Source organism: Pavona decussata, unplaced genomic scaffold, assembly GCF_977016875.1.
Source record: "Pavona decussata unplaced genomic scaffold, jaPavDecu1.1 SCAFFOLD_56, whole genome shotgun sequence".
Taxonomy (NCBI): domain Eukaryota; kingdom Metazoa; phylum Cnidaria; class Anthozoa; order Scleractinia; family Agariciidae; genus Pavona; species Pavona decussata.
The window spans coordinates 476,712-492,500 of record NW_028145478.1 but is presented as its reverse complement, the minus strand read 5'-3'; the positions used below and the strand labels follow the sequence as shown (position 1 = coordinate 492,500).

The 15,789-nt window shown below is 40.1% G+C and overlaps 2 protein-coding genes across 2 annotated transcripts in view; one reads left to right on the top strand and one right to left on the bottom strand.

Annotated features, from left to right (window-relative positions):
• Window positions 1-15,007, bottom strand: part of LOC146480020 (uncharacterized) — a 22,068-nt gene extending 7,061 nt beyond the window's left edge. Inside the window, exons 1-5 of the mRNA XM_085110083.1 lie at window positions 14,901-15,007; window positions 13,161-13,541; window positions 11,528-11,655; window positions 7,813-7,972; window positions 5,827-5,937 (exon numbers count right to left, since the gene is read on the bottom strand). Of these exons, the coding sequence (XP_084966209.1) occupies window positions 5,827-5,937; window positions 7,813-7,972; window positions 11,528-11,655; window positions 13,161-13,541; window positions 14,901-14,991 (871 nt within the window). The 5' untranslated portion in view covers window positions 14,992-15,007. The remainder of the gene's footprint in view (window positions 1-5,826; window positions 5,938-7,812; window positions 7,973-11,527; window positions 11,656-13,160; window positions 13,542-14,900) is intronic.
• LOC146480021 (prolactin-releasing peptide receptor-like) lies at window positions 1,072-3,409 on the top strand. Its single transcript, XM_085110109.1, has one exon. The coding sequence runs from the start codon at window positions 2,116-2,118 to the stop codon at window positions 3,229-3,231; it is 1,116 nt and encodes a 371-aa protein (XP_084966235.1). The 5' UTR covers window positions 1,072-2,115; the 3' UTR covers window positions 3,232-3,409.
• Window positions 15,008-15,789: the final 782 nt, after the last annotated feature.

The window sequence follows — 15,789 nt, the reverse complement described above, 5'->3', positions numbered from 1 at the left end:
CAGACTTAAATCACTAATAGATTAGAAACTTTTACCTTCGGCTAACTAAGTAATGTTCTTATAAAAAAGAGTGTACATAAGGGCATACCGATCAGTGACAGTACACCATTAACATAACTGAAAATTATTAAGGTTAGAACCAGCAAAGGATAGATGTTGCAGGGTGCCCCGCTGCGTTGACTTCCTCAGAGTTAATTGACGTGGAAATTTTCATAACATATGGGTGCTAAACAATGTTTATTTTTACATAGGTTCTGTTGATATTACGCGAATACTAAGTTGGATCTTGAGAGAATGTCAACATGGATTTTCGGAATGGGTCAGACACGATCTCGAGTTGTGATGTACTCTTCTTCGTATGCAGACGGTACATTTTTAAGTAATTTCAAACGGAAAAAAGATATACGTCCCTTGGAATTGGTGGTAAATTTTCTGCTGGAATGGCGTGGTGCACGAAACAGGAAAAAACAAAAAGACTAATTAGAAAGTCCCCTGGTGAGAGGGAGGCAGTGGGAAGTTTATTAAAATTTACGTGTCCTGAATAAAATCATCGGAACGAAACTAAACCTTTCAGGAAATGAAGACAAAAAAGGGAAAGTTTATTCCGTTTTAAGTTAAAATGACTTCACCGAAGAAATTCGACTTCAGAATTTATGTAATTTGACATTGTTTTCCAGTGCCTCACGGAAAGAAAGAACCGAGGCAACTATACAACACACGTGTGGCCATTGTATTAGTATTTTAACCTTTTGTTTTGCAATGTAGTTTCCGCTGAAGCCACTTTAATTTTTTACTCTAGATAAAACATTCCTGCTTGTTTTAATAAAAGATAGTAAGTATTCTATTTTTGACCTTGGACTCAATTAGTTTTGTTGAAAAAATATTGGCGTCTATTCCGGCCTTTTTGAAATTAGTTTTGTCTGTGAAACTCCGGGAGCCGCTTGAAGTTTCATTGCAGAAAGCTCTTTGAGAATGGTGACGCTGAAGATTAAAGCTACATGGGAAATGAAATAGACAAGAAGAGAATTAAAGTTTTTAAATCTTGCTAAACATCGTCGGCGAAAGACACTACATTTCATTTAGATCTAACTTGAGACGGCAATTAAACTGGTTTATTGTGAAAGAATTAAGGTTCTGCAAACACCGGGTGCAAACAGTCAAGCACGGTAATTTCCTGAGAGTGTAAAAGGTTTTCCATTAGTCACTGAGGAAATTATCAGCACAGCAAAGCTATCGCTGACGCTTGTTGTTATGTTTTGAAAAGCCAGTACGGTGAGCAGAAAATAAAAGAAAAATGTTACCACCAGTTACGTGACGTCAAAAGAATTTTCCCCAAGTTTTAAGATAGAGTAACGATCAATGGGACTGCAGGGTGAACAATTCAGTCAAGGACTAGTACTAAAAGTCCACTCCAATCAGAGAGAAAGCAGTTTACTCGAATCCTTAAATTTGATCCTCCCTTGATTCGACTAAAAACGCAAAGCATTTTTCCGGGTACCAAATTACTTAAAATGAGCTTCCCCTAAATCTTACAAGTTAAAGTCCATATCTCTTTAATATAATAGAGCGACACGTTTTTATAGCGGTTAGTTTGGCGAAACCTTTGACTCCTTTGGGTAGCGTAGCGCTCGCTAAATCAATAATTCAGTACGAAGTTAATATATGACTTTCAAAACCGAACCAATAAAGGAAGCTATTGGCTGTAATGCATCAACAAGGCATCATACAAAATAGCAGCTGAAAGTTACAAGAATTGTCCTTTTAAAATCAGCATGAGGTCATTATAATAATCATCAATTTTTGTCACACTCGACCGGTTACCTGAAGTAAGCGGTGACACGCAAGGGTAAGCATCATGTGTGTAAGACACGTTCACCATTTATTGAGGCAAGAAACTCGTTCGCATCAATATACAGGAAAATTTGAAGACTTTGAACTGGAGTGAGCTAAATCTACAAACAGAACTTCTCTCAGACGAAACTCAATACGACGGAAGACCTTTTGGACAGACTCCAGACACGCGAAATACGTAAATCGAAACTGAAACAGGAACATTCGTCGTCTTACAAGAGGACTTCAGACCTCACTTCGAGTGTAAGAACGTACAATCGAGGGATGAATTCAACCAACAATCAAACAGCTGTGGGAGATGGTAACGAGGTCCAGTTGCCGCACTTCAAGGAAGCCAAATGGGCAGAAATCCTTCGGCTGAGCTTCCTAGTGCTCCTCGCTTTAATCGGCGTGGTAGGAAATGTAATTGTATGTCTCGTTATCACCTTTCAGCCTCAAATGCACACCGTTGTTAACTACTTCATCAGAAACCTCGCTATAGCAGACTTGGGAATTCTGCTCATGCCGTTCCCGTTTGCAGTAATCAGGGAACAAGACCCGAACCACTGGCCCCTCGGGTACTTTGTCTGCCGATACGTGTTCCCCCTGTCTGACATATTCTTTGGTGCATCAGTATGGTCAATCGCCCTAATCGCGGTTGATCGTTATAAAGCTATAGTAGGAGGGGCGCTTCCCAAGCGTGGTTCTGCTGTGTTCAAGTCAGCGCGATGGATGGTGGCCGGGGTTTGGATGTTATCGTTTCTATTCATCTCCATGCCGCTCTATTTTGTCATGGATTTAATTGATAAAAGGCCAGCTTACGACATAATTAAGTGCATTCCGATATGGCCGAACGTCGAAGCAGGAGACGAAATGCGGCAAATCTACATAGTCGGTTTAACCATTTTGTGGTATGTTCTACCGCTTGGCATTATCATCGGCACGTTTTATTGTATTTCACGAAAGCTCCGTGCCAGCAGCGAGTTTAACAAGGCAATAAGAGAAGAGTACGGGAAGATTGACGAGCAAAGCACTAGAAAAAGGATCCGAGAACGGCAAAACAGCAAAGCCAGAAAGATTTTAACACCTGTTGTTTTAGTTTTCGCTGTTACCATGTTTCCTTTGAATGTTTTCCGCCTTGCTGTTCTGTACTGGAAAGAAATTACTGACCATAAGTATATCTGGGTGTTTTATAATATATGCGTATTTCTGGTGGTCACAAACTCGTCGGCAAACTTTTTCATATATTCTGTAGCAAGCGAGGAGTTTCGTCAAAGTTTTAAGCGGTTTTTGTTGCGGAGGCCGCGACAGCCTTCTCAGAGTGTAACGGAGAGAACCGCTCGAAACCCAGTGAGGTCCAAACCTTTGAATGCAAGTCCCACGAACATGAGCCTTTTGTAAGAATAGAAGGGATAACTGAGTAAGAACAAGGCGAAAGAGGATCAAACACCATTTTAACCTGGTACTGGTCAGTGGTTTGCCTCACTGGGCGCAGGTCCATCCAGTACACGCCTGTCTCTGTTCATAATCTGTGTTAGAATAAATAATAATAGAATAAATAATAAAAATTCCTACGTTATATCACTTTTCATCCAGCTGTCGAAAAAGTTAACAATCACAACATTGACTGATTTATGGGCTCACATCCAACGAAGCTGCGAGTTTAACGAGCGGCGTTTCCTTTGAGACGATACGAAAAGCTGTGGCTGAAAAATCGTTTAGTATGCATGTAGCAGTTTGCAACAATTCCAAGATTTTCCTACTTATAGTCTTTGCTTTCAACAGGATTGCGTGACATCTAACGTTTTGGTTCTTAAACACACGAAGAATGGAAATACTAATATCAAGAAGCATACATTACGCCGCCTCCGACAAAAACCATTATCTGGTTTTCAATATTTGAAAATATTTCAATGATCATCGGTAATGAAACTGTTCATGAGCAGCGGATCGAGTAGAGAGACCCTGGAAGGACTGGGCCCCAGGATTTTCTGAAAGAAAATAAGGTTCAGTGGAGCGAAAGTTTGCTTCGTTCGGAAGCATTTTCAGTCGTCAGGCTCCTAACTATTGTCATTTCTGAATCCGCCATTCTGTACTACCATGCATTTATGACAATAAGTACGACAATGACAACTGACGCTTTTCCAAGTTGTCTGTTGTTGTTGTTGTTGTTGTGTTTTTTTTCACAACACAATAACGGATGATATCATGATGCGTCTAAAAAATCAAAGCAGGTCTTGATTAAAAAAAAAAAACTACTGAAAACTAAACTGACACTACCGACACTGAGGTAAAAAATAAATCTGTGAATTGAATATTTCAACTGTCCTGACGGTAAAGTCCTTTTTTATTTGTCCCTGACATTAGCCAACTTAAGCACAGCTGCAAGTTAAAAGTTAAGTGTCTCCTTTTGGAGTCTTTCTGAAGCCATCAAATCTACAGTGACAAACCACCCGACACCAAAACAAGAGTTATCAAGTGAGAAGGAATAACAAACCAACAAAGCGAACATTTCATTTACTTTTGCCGTCATGGTCCCATTAGTTCTCTTTTTTGTGTCGCCCTTTGTCTCAGCACAAAAGGTTATTCTTCCTTAGCACCTGTTCTGTAGACAGCACTGCGGAATTGAAACACTTGCTCTACACGTCCTTTTCTTTTCTTTTCAGTCATTCATGAAAGCAGAATGGTTAATAAATGAAAGTAAACTATAGCATATCCGGTTGATTTTTAGCCTGCGAAGCAAGCGTTTCTGCGGAGTTTTCTGCACTAAAAAGCCGATTTCCTTTTTTTGGTATGCGCGCGAAATGGGGCGAACGTCCCAATTTCCGCGTGGTCAAATAGCCAAAAATGCACAAACGGAAACGATTTCTGTGCAGGCTAGTTGATTTTATATCATGACTGTAAGGCCATTACTCCATCCCTTTAAATATGGTTTTAATGACGTCTAAAGAATTTGTTTAAATTTAAAATTTAGTCTTTAAACCTTGAAACTTATTTTAGAAATCATTCTTAACCTTAACACCTATGTTAAGCTGCCCAGCGTTATTGTTCGAAGGGAAAGTTTCTTTTGTGCGTGAAGGCAAAGATTTCGCGGCAATGATGCCTTAGTTTTCGCCACTTCGCTAGCTTATACGTTCGGCTTTTTATGATGAGCCATTAGCTAAGCCTTTTCACAGACATATTCATGGTAATATTAATAAGCGCCATTGCAAACTGGAACAAATGGGAGAAATAGAAAAAAAAAGTTATTTGCCGTTCCGCGTATTCGGTTCTGTTCTTTGGGAACTTGTTTCGCTACCACAAAATAATAACAGTCACTTTCTTAGCCACGTAGCTAGAATTTATTAGGGTATTATTCTACAGTTGCTCCACTATATAAATAGCAACTGCGGACTGGATATATCTACACACAATTGCCACTTGTAGAGTTGCAGTCTTTTCACGTGTGTACTTGCAGTGATTTTCACCAAAAAGGCATAAATGATTATATCACTACAGATGTCACAACACATAGGATAAATAAAAGACCAAATGGTACAACGGTTGTTGCGCTTCCGTTTGGCTCTGAAAATACAAACAGTAACACCAGTGTCAGTTCACTGAGGGTAGCTATTTGCACCTGGAAATTTAAACTGACAGCTTTGTTACATGATTTGCTGTGGCTTGTTGCGGTGGGTTTGTTAGACGATAGGTCAGGTCCACTTGCAGGAGATCAAAAAATAACCAGCAACTTAAATACGAGCAGTTCTATGAATCTGGGATATCAAGTACAGTATTTTGTTAAATTTTTGTTACCAAGGATTGGCGGCCCCACGGGTAACCATAAATGCTGGACTCTCTGATTATTAATAGGTAATAAACTACTCCCATGAAGATATTTAGTTGCTTAATAACATCCCTGCCATTAACCGCTGGCTTAGCGAATTGCCGATTATACATCTGAGATAATAGAATGTACTTGTTCCTCCAGTCATATAACATTCTAAGCGTACTTACCGAGGCAGTTCTTTCCCATCCAATTGTCTGGACATGCGCACTTATAAGAGTCACCAGTTACTTCACACTGTCCGTTGTGTTGACAAGGGCTCGATATACACTCATTTTCATCTAGGAGAGGGATAAATAAATAAATAAATAAATAAATAAATAAATAAATAAATAAATAAATAAATAATTAAATAAATAAATATTCATATAACTGAAAGAAAGCTAACCTAAACTAAGGGGTTCTAACTATCGAAAGTGATATGCGTTGGCTATCTATCTAACTATCGAAAGTGATATGCGTTGGCCTTGGTGTTGCTTTATTACTCTGTGTGATCAGAATTTTAAAAAGTTCAGGGAACTTCCTTAAACATTAAGGAGCCAAGCGTGAGTTCGCCGCGAGACGTGTTCCCTCGCTCTGCACTGGTTTCATATATATATATTTCGTGACATCGATCTGCCTCTGTTTTTCAGTTCAATTAGTTCCTTCACTTTCTTGCCTCTTTTCATTAGAAATATTCAATACAAAACTCAGTAGATACCCAGAGGATGCTTTATATGCAAGACATGGATCCAGGTCCTACAAAAATATTAGACAAGCCAGAAAGAGGTGACGCTTAGGAAATGCCGTAGTGATGAAAAGGCCGGTGGCTAAGCACGGCAGCAAGACACGGGAAAATTAGCGAAAAACATCAAAATTATTTGCCTTCACACACCCATTTGGAAGGTAAGCTGTAACCGAAGTATTATCTCAGCTTAACTGGGTAGTTTTAATGGGAGATGGCAGGGTTTTACAATGGTTTGCTCAGAAAGCGAGCTAAGGATAGTAGAATTGTTTACATTTCCTGGTTAAACAAGATCTCTTCGAAAGGTCAAATTGGGTCAACTTGCATGGGGCCGCTCGCCTCACAAATAACTTTTGCTAAGAAAAAAATTATATCACGTTCACAAACAGCTCTTTTACTTGCTAGAATTGAATTTTGAAAGAATTCTACATAATGCCGAGTATGTTTTGAGATATTTGAAAACGGTATGGAATTATTGATTTTCAAAGTCTACAAATTTCGGTTCTCTTCGCTTGCTCTCCAGGAATTCGGAATTACAATTGTAAGTCTAAAATATCATCAAAGCAGCTTAGCAATACCTCCTAAATAAAATTATAAACTAAGGAAAACCATAATTTGCTATGCGCCTTCACGCGAGTTCGATTATCTGATCATGAAATTTGACCTCATTCCTGTGATTTTTCGGCTTCACCGGTTGTCGACGGTTTTTCGTAATTTTCTCAAAAATGTAAAAACTCTAGAACCTAAAACTTATATCACGATTCTTAGCACACCATAGGTTATCTCTGGACGAAATATCAAGGGGTCCATTTTTCCGACCTTGTGCCGCCCCTCACGCGGTGGTTAGGGAAAGTTGCTCTTAAGACCTTCATAAGAGCTTGTCGTTCACTCTTTATCCGATGAAATAGGCAAAACAACTGAGCATCGAAAACAATCGACCACAAATCATAAGATTTGCAATAAAGGCGCTACGTAAACAATCTTAAATTACATTTTAAAATAGTATTGAAAGCAGTATTTGGATTTCCACAAACACTGGTTTGTTTCATGAAAAATAATGACTCAAACGACAACTTAGGGCGTTTTCCATCTGTCAGAACTGGCCGGCAGTCCGGTCAATTCGTAAACGGAATGTACCAATTTGAAGGATACCTTTTATCCTTGTCCTTCGATCGCATTTCTTCAAAATAACGCGGACCATTTTCAAAGTGATTATTTTTCAAGATTTTGCAACACCAGAACTTCAAAATGACGCATTCGATCTACAGACTAGCCGGTCTGACATGCCAGTTCTGGAAAATGGAAAGCAATCGGATAATGACAAACAGTTCACGCGCCATTTCGAGCCTTTAAAACCTGAGTTAGAAACGCCATTCTCAAGTTACGAATAACTAGATGGCCATGTTTAATAAGGTGTTACCACGCCACTTACAAGTTGTCACAGACGTGACGTTGCCGGATCGTTCTCCGTTCTTCTTCCAAGTGGAGGCAACCATTGTTATCCAGTACTTTGTTTTAGCTTGCAAACCAGTCAGTACTCCCTTGGTCCCTTTGTGAAGGTCAGTGGGAAATATCTGGCGGCGTTCTTTTCCCTACAAATTCGTATGCATGGAAATATGAGACATAAGGACTCAAGTCCATGGTTATAATACCAGGAATTCAAAAAATCTACATAAGTGTTTTAACCGAACTAAGTATGGAAAATACTCTTAAAGAAGTAAGATAGTTGATACATGGAACAAAACTCCTCTAGAAATAAAACGATCTCTTTCTATACATGTTTTCAAAAAGAAAATGAAGCAATTTCTTCTCTTTCAATGATTATGCCGTATCGGCGTTAACTTACATAATTTTACTTGCACCTTTTATTATTACTGTTATTTGCACACCAAACCTGATATCCTGATTAATTCAGCTTAAAAATGTAATTTGAAGCAAAGGGGGACTACTTTGTAAAAACCCGTAAGGGTTTCTTTAGTCTTCCTCCCGACTTCAATGTAAATTGCACTATGTACTTATTATGTTACAGTACTTATAATTGTGGGAAATAAAAATTCATTCATTCATTCATTCATTCATTCATTCATTCATTCATTCATTCATTCATTCATTCATTCATTCATTCATTCATTCATTCATTCATTCATTCATTCATTCATTCATTCATTCATTCATTCATTCATTCATTCATTCATTCAATCAATTCTACTAAAGCAGTGCTTCACCCTGCAAAGTCCTGGATTTTGGACTGTATTTAGAGAGACGACTTTGCTCCACAACACAAGGAAACTCAATGTTAAGGAGCCGTTTTCAGTAGTCATTCTCTGGATTCCTGTTAAATGCATTAGTACCAGTCCATGAGATCAATCTCAGAAGCTAAGGGGGTCTAAGGGTTTATGATCGGAAAAAAATGTCGAACAATTTCCTTTACATTTACGATAAACTGAGGAAAATGTCCAACTGCTTACTGTCTTCTAGGCATTCAGTTTATAAAAGAAGCCATTTTTTAGTTGCCTCAGGCTTCTCTATCAAAGAGAGGCCTAGAACAAAGCCATCCATATGAAAAATAAAAGTTTCTCCGTTAGCGTTTGAAGTAAAACTTATTTCAAGTTCAAGTTTATTTATCTCCACATATTAATTAAACACAAAGAACAGGAATTAGGGAGAAAGGAATGTGGAGGTGTGAAAACGAAAACCCATGGGGTCAAAAAGTGTTTACACACCTGATCTCTTACTTAACAAAAGGTTATCTGCATTTCGCACAAAAACGCTGTTTGTCATGTCTCGCGATTGTTTATTGTCCGGTAGCATGTTGAAAACTAAATACATTAAGTTGCTGCGAGCAATAAATACACACTATCTGGATACGTGCGTGACAATGGAAGTGCATGTGATTATTATACACTAAGGTGCAGATGAGTGATTATCACATGGTGTAACACCTTTCTCCTTTTGGAAGATAAAAATAACTAACAGAATGTTTTTATATTGTTAACTTAAACGCTATTTCTCTGAGCTGTTCTAGGGCAAACAAAGTCTTTTGACTCTCGAAGACAGCGTCTAAACTCTGTCAAACGCTCGCAAGAGTGTTTAGTCCATAAGAAAGTCATTGAATCTTGAGGGAAGTCTACGTTCTCTGGTTGAACGGCGAGGTGGCGGTGTAGGTTCCTGTTCAACTGGCTGATCCGTTTCCTGATCCGATCCACTTTCAGATGGTAGGCATGCAGTTTCAAATCGGTCCAGTCTTCCATCATAGTTGTCGACTGGTTCTGGCTTTGCCTCCCTGATTTGTGCGTGGTTTCGCCGGACTGGTCCCATTGCTGTGCTCACGAGGCAGGACCTCGGGGCGGGTCTTCCAATTACCTCTCCATAGATCCAGGGTTGTTGTTTTTTTTTCGTCGGTCTAGGTTTCACGTACACTCTATCTCCTTCTGAGAACTCGGCAAGTGGCGCCGACACCCTCTTGTCTTACTGAGCCTTTGATCTCCGTCTCCTTTCTGAAATGTTTTCTTGTACTAGACTTGGGGACACTGTATGTGGAGCAAGTTGACGCGGAGCTGTGGGGATGATGTCCCGTAGTCTTCTAGACATAAGGCGTTGTGCTGGCGAGTAATCATATCCTTGCTGGGGTGTGTTTCGGTACGCTAAGAGTGCCAGATAGGGGTCCTCATGGCGGGATTTTTTCAGAATGTTCTTTGCAATTTTGACTGCGGACTCCGCCTTTCCGTTCCCTCGGCTGTGGTATGGTGACGATTTGCGTACGATGAAACCGTATTCTCGAGCAAAACGTGAATATTCATGGCTTTCAAACTGTGTGCCGTTATCGGATATGCACTCGTCTGGAATTCTGTGTCGAGCAAATTGTCTTTTCATGGCTCGAATGACTGCGTTGGCTGATGTGTTCCTACCGAGGGGGTCTAGTTCAAAGAAGTCGCTGTAATGGTCGACCATAACGAGGTAGTTGCTTCCATCCAGCTGAAAAAGGTCGGCACTTATTTTGGACCACGGTATAGTGGGTATCTCATGGGATTTCATTGGTTCTCGCGGTCGCTCGCATAGGTACTGGGCACAAAGTCCACATGATAAACATTTCTCCCTAATTGCTGCCTGCATTCCTGGCCAGAACAGAGACTCGCGTGCTCGTCTTATACCGCTGTCGGCTCCCTGGTGCGCTTTGTGTAATTTCTGTAACATCTCATCGCGTAGAGCAGCTGGGACAATTGCTTGATGGGACCTGTAGAGGACACCGTCATAAACGGAAATCTCATCCCTGAAATTCAAGTACAGCCTCAGTACCCCCGGGGCTTCCTTTCTTTCTGAAGGCTACACATTCATTATCACCATGTGCAGGGATGCTAGAACTGGGTCTTTGGCGGTTTCTTGTCTTATTCGTTGCAGTGTGTCAGGTGTAACTTGGTTTGGTTCAAGATCCATCTCAGCTATTTCCAGACGGAACACTTCGTATTCTTGCTTGGCAGTGGGGAAGGGCTGATCGGGAAGGGCTGATCAGCGAGAGCTGCACGCGACAAAGTGTCCACAACGTAAGTTCCTTCCCGTTCTTGTATCGGACAGTGAACTGATATCTTTGTAACTTCAGCATCATCCTTTGCAGTCTGCGAGGAGCTTTGCTGAGAGGTTTCTCGAAAATTGTCTCGAGCGGCTGGTGATCTGTGTGTACCGTTATGTCGTGTTTTCCGTATAGGTACTGGTGCCACTTATCCATGTAAGAAACGATCGCAAGGCACTCTTTTTCAATTTGGGCGTAGTTCTTTTCTGTGCTGTTGAGGGTATGAGATGTAAAACAAACAGGTTGATCATTTTGTAGCAATACGCCACCGATTGCATCTTCCGATGAATCCACTTGTAGCGTCACGGGGAGGGTTGTGTCGTAGTAGCGTAATGCGATTGCTGACGCGATGAGGTTCTTTGCTGAGTTAAATGCATTTTCATGCATGATTGTTTGACCACAGGAATGCAGAATCCCCCTTGGTCAAGTCCCTCAATGGAAGAACTGTTTCTGACAAGTTGGTGCAGCCAATGTGAAAATTTCGCGTTTGTTCTCAAGGTTTATAGAGTAATAAGGCGGGACATTATATGAAATTACTGATTGTAAATATAAATAAGGTAGCAAGCCAGATTCTACTTACATCACTTGCTTGGTAAAATACGGTGTAACTTGTAATTTCCCCTCTGGTCTGAACGGGTGCAGTCCATGTGACTTCTACTGATTTTGAGGACAACGGCCTTGCCTGGACATTTCTCACTGCACTCGGTGCTAAAAGACAATATTTCAATCAGTTCCCTTAAAAGAGACCTTTCCCGTCGCATTCGTTTTCGATTCACAGTTTTCACTCGTCACTGTGAAATAACAAAACAAGATGCCTATACTGGCATTAACGCGTGATGCTAATTCATTTAAAACAATTGTATGCTTCACAGATTGATGAAACTATCCTTGCTAATGGTATAGTTTGAGTCACGATGATCGCGTTATGTTGTTTCCCTTGTATTTGTACTGGAAATCCATTAGTGATTACGATTTACGATAACGTAAGCTTATAAATGACCTCTTCTCAGTGTCATCGTGGTTCTACAACGGTCAAACAAAGCATGATTCCTTCGCCAGGAACTCTCCAATTTCCAAGGTGTTAAATGTCGAGTGCTTCTTGGAAGTTATTCTTTCGATTTACCGCTTTTACCGCAGAAAGTGCCATGTCACGCATCAGTGACGTCGTAGACAAAATTATGCAAATTTCTGGTGAAATGAACATTTAGGTGCAATCCAACCTGACTTGCACGTGATTCGAAATTGCAGCCAATAAAAGTCAGTCAATTCTTTCGGGACGGGCACGGGATACGGGAAAGTTAAAAAAAGTAGATTTTTGACTCCCAGGACGACGAAAGGAATGCAGTCCCGAATTTAAGAAGCTGGCTGACTACGTCATCCCGCGTAAATATGTACATAATATTACTAAATGTCTCATGAATTAAGGTATGCACTTTGTTATCAGATATTTCTCCTTCTCTTGGGCTGAGCCGGTGATCTTGTAGTCCAAGGAAGAGGGAGGTTTAGTAGTTTTTATGCGGGAGAAAAATATTTAGTCAGGAACGGAACTTTACAAGAGGTGCCCAAAAAGTTTTTGATCAACCCTACGTGAAAACGTTCACCTCCTCCTCCCAAAGTACCAACCAAAGCGTAAGTATGCGAAACATATTATCATTAACGCTCGATTGGTCGTTTCGCATATTGATTATACAAATAAAATGAAGCATGCAGTTGCCATATTGTAGCAGTTGTATCTATCACTGAAGCTTGTACTTGTGAGTTTGTTTTAGTACACCTTATCCAAGGTAGTTCAATAGACCACAGCTCCACAAAGTGATGAGTAGATGGCCTAGGTGTTGAACGTCTCAACGCCGCTAGTTTATGCCCTTTCGTAAGTCTATAAATGAGGATGATAGCTATAGAGATCCACTTTCGTGGAGAGAACTCTGCCTTTCGATATTCTCCAAAGTTAAGTTCTGTTTAGCTCAGTTTGAAATTTGATTCCATGGATAATACTCAAAAAGTTTAAAATGAAAGTCTTATTCTGGCTGATTTGAGTGCTTGCCTCCCACAACATAGTACTGTTTCCCATCTACAACTCGTGTACTGGACGGGAAAACAAATAATCAATTAATTGAAAAACTACCAGTCTTTCATAAAGTCCATAAAGAACCTGGTTCAGGGAAGTCGACCTATTGCAATTCTAGCTGAGAAGGCTAACATGAACCTCTTACCTCCTGGTGGAATTGTGTAGTTTTTCCACATGCTATCAAGACAGCTACTCGATTCATTACTACTGCACGCTCCGACTTTGTAACTGACAAGCATCTGGAAACCCAACGTGGTTCCCATTGAGAACGTATATCCGGGATTGAGAGCGTAACAGGGCAGGTGGTTACTCAAGTCCGAAAAACAGAAGCTGCATTTTGTGCTGTCACAGTAAGGTTTTGTTGGACCAGCAGAAGCTGTGTTATGACCTTTCCTGTGTGGCAAGTTGAAGTAGTTCCTGAGGTGAATCATGCTATAGCTTGCCGCTGCCTGGAAATCCCACGAAATGATCAGAAAATCGATGTCGTTTACTGCTTCTGCTTCGACATTCAAGGGAGAATGGAGACCTGTCAAAAACAACAGGATAGATGACGATTACAGGCTGTACCCACGAGCCCCTCAGACAGGTAGATGCACTCACTTTTGATCTGGATATTAAGATTGACTTTGCTCCGACGTTTTCAGAGCTAAAACGTTCTAACCTCACATTTGAATTCAACGCAACATAAATTAGTGCAAACTGGGGAAAATTAATTTTTTAAATAAGGGAACAAAAATGAAAAAAATTTAAAACGAAAGAAACGAACCCGCGATCGAGTGGAGGTCTCGTTTTCTAGGAGAGAAGAACACCTCAGTAATCTTTCCAAGGACACGTTTCCCGAAATACACCTAGTGTTGAGAATGGTACTGAGAGGGAGAATTTGAAGAGCATGAAGTAAAGAATAATTCATTATCGATGTCTTGAATTGAAATTTGTATACTCAATGTTGTCATTGTCTTTCGAATTGTTTAAACAACTGTCATGTAAATAACGACGATAATGTCAGTCTTGCAGTTGCATAAGGAATGGAGGTTAATTTTCTTCTTTGGGAGACAAATTCTCATAGTCTTTTATGTTATGTTGGCTTTCCCTTCTTTGTTCAAGAATCATGATAATCGATCGCATCTGTGTATGTGTGTTGATGGTCCAACAAAACAAAAAACTTCATCCACGAGGCTTAAAGCTTAAAGACATCTTCAAAGAGGCTGCCACCTCATCCATTTGATATCCTAACATTTCTTTCATCCAAATGGCTCCCCATCGTATATCTTCACTGGACGGACGAGGCATAGCTGATTTTGATGAACTCATTCATAAAAAAATCCACAGAATTTTAAGGTCTTGTCTTGTAGCTTTATACTTTGATCCGACAACGTTAATTGAAATTGCTGTATAACCATTGTCGCAAAATGCTCCGACACTCGATCTCCTGCCCATTTAAATATATGAGTTAGTCGACGTTTTATATTATCTGTGAGACGTTGCAGAGGTTGAGTTTGAAATTTAATGTAGAAAACGAGTGCAGACTCGAAAACTAAACTTAACGTGGTTATTGCAGAATGAATATATTACTTACAGTTATTTCTATAAACGGGATTTGACAGAGCTCAGTCTGGCCAAACCGAATTGCGAAAGCTTGGCTACTGTAAAGAGTGTCAAGAAGACAGAGCAGTGATAATACAAGCCATACACGTACTTGATCAGCGGATACATAGGTTTCCAGCGAACTAATTGTTTATTTTTGTTGGACAATAGCGTGTCACATCGGTCAACGACTTCAGTTTACCGATTTTACGCAACAGCTGACCCAAATCTATCCATACCTGGCCGCTTCACTACCGTATGGAGTTGATCAGAGAACAGCAGGAGGCCATCAATACCTTACCTGATGTAAGCCCAGGCTGGTTTAAAAATATCGTTATGACGGCAAGAACGGGAAACACAAGATACGGGGAGGATTCCGCCATGTTCATCATCGGATGTAGCCAAGCAACACGTGATTTGCTCGCTAAAGGACGCCGGAAAGGGGGGCTGGGGTAACAGCTCACAAACAGCTGTAATCTCTTAGAAGAACTAGCTAGAACTTTCTATACTTCAGGCATGATTATTATTGTTAGGAACAAAGAAGTTGGTGACTAGGGGATCTTACCCTACACAATTTAAACTCGTCTTTTAAAACTCAACCGGCAAGATAAGAATGCATGTAATCGAGCGCTCAAAGTCAATTCCCTAAAACTTGTATAAAAAAGCCCACATTTAAGAAATACACAGGTATTCAGAATCGATGAGAATGTCAAGAGTATTCAGTTGGCAGGTGGACATCTGGATTTCCATATCCCAGTTAAGAGAAGACATTTAGAAAGTGAATGTCTTGAAATTAGTTACTTTATTTGTGAGTACACGGTCGAGTTTCCTTAATGGATTAAGTAGATGTGTATAGAAGATATAACAAGTTGAAACAACTGAGACTTCAATTTCTTCGGGACATACGTAAAGTTCAAAATAGGACCCGCTGCCAATTGGGGGTGAGTGGGCAACTAATCTAAAAGACTGGTCCTTCTACGTTTGAGCAAGGCTTAGGCCCCTTAGCTTCTCGCCTAACCTTTAAACGAAATTTTTTTTTGTTACTTTCTTTGCTTCAAATGTTAAGTGGTTTTTCCTTAAACAGATGTTTTTTCAAGATTACCGTGTAGCATGAAAATTTTGCGGGTTCTAATTTTTGCGGATTTTGCGGATTGACCTCGATCCGCAAAAATTAGTTCCCGCAGAAAAAA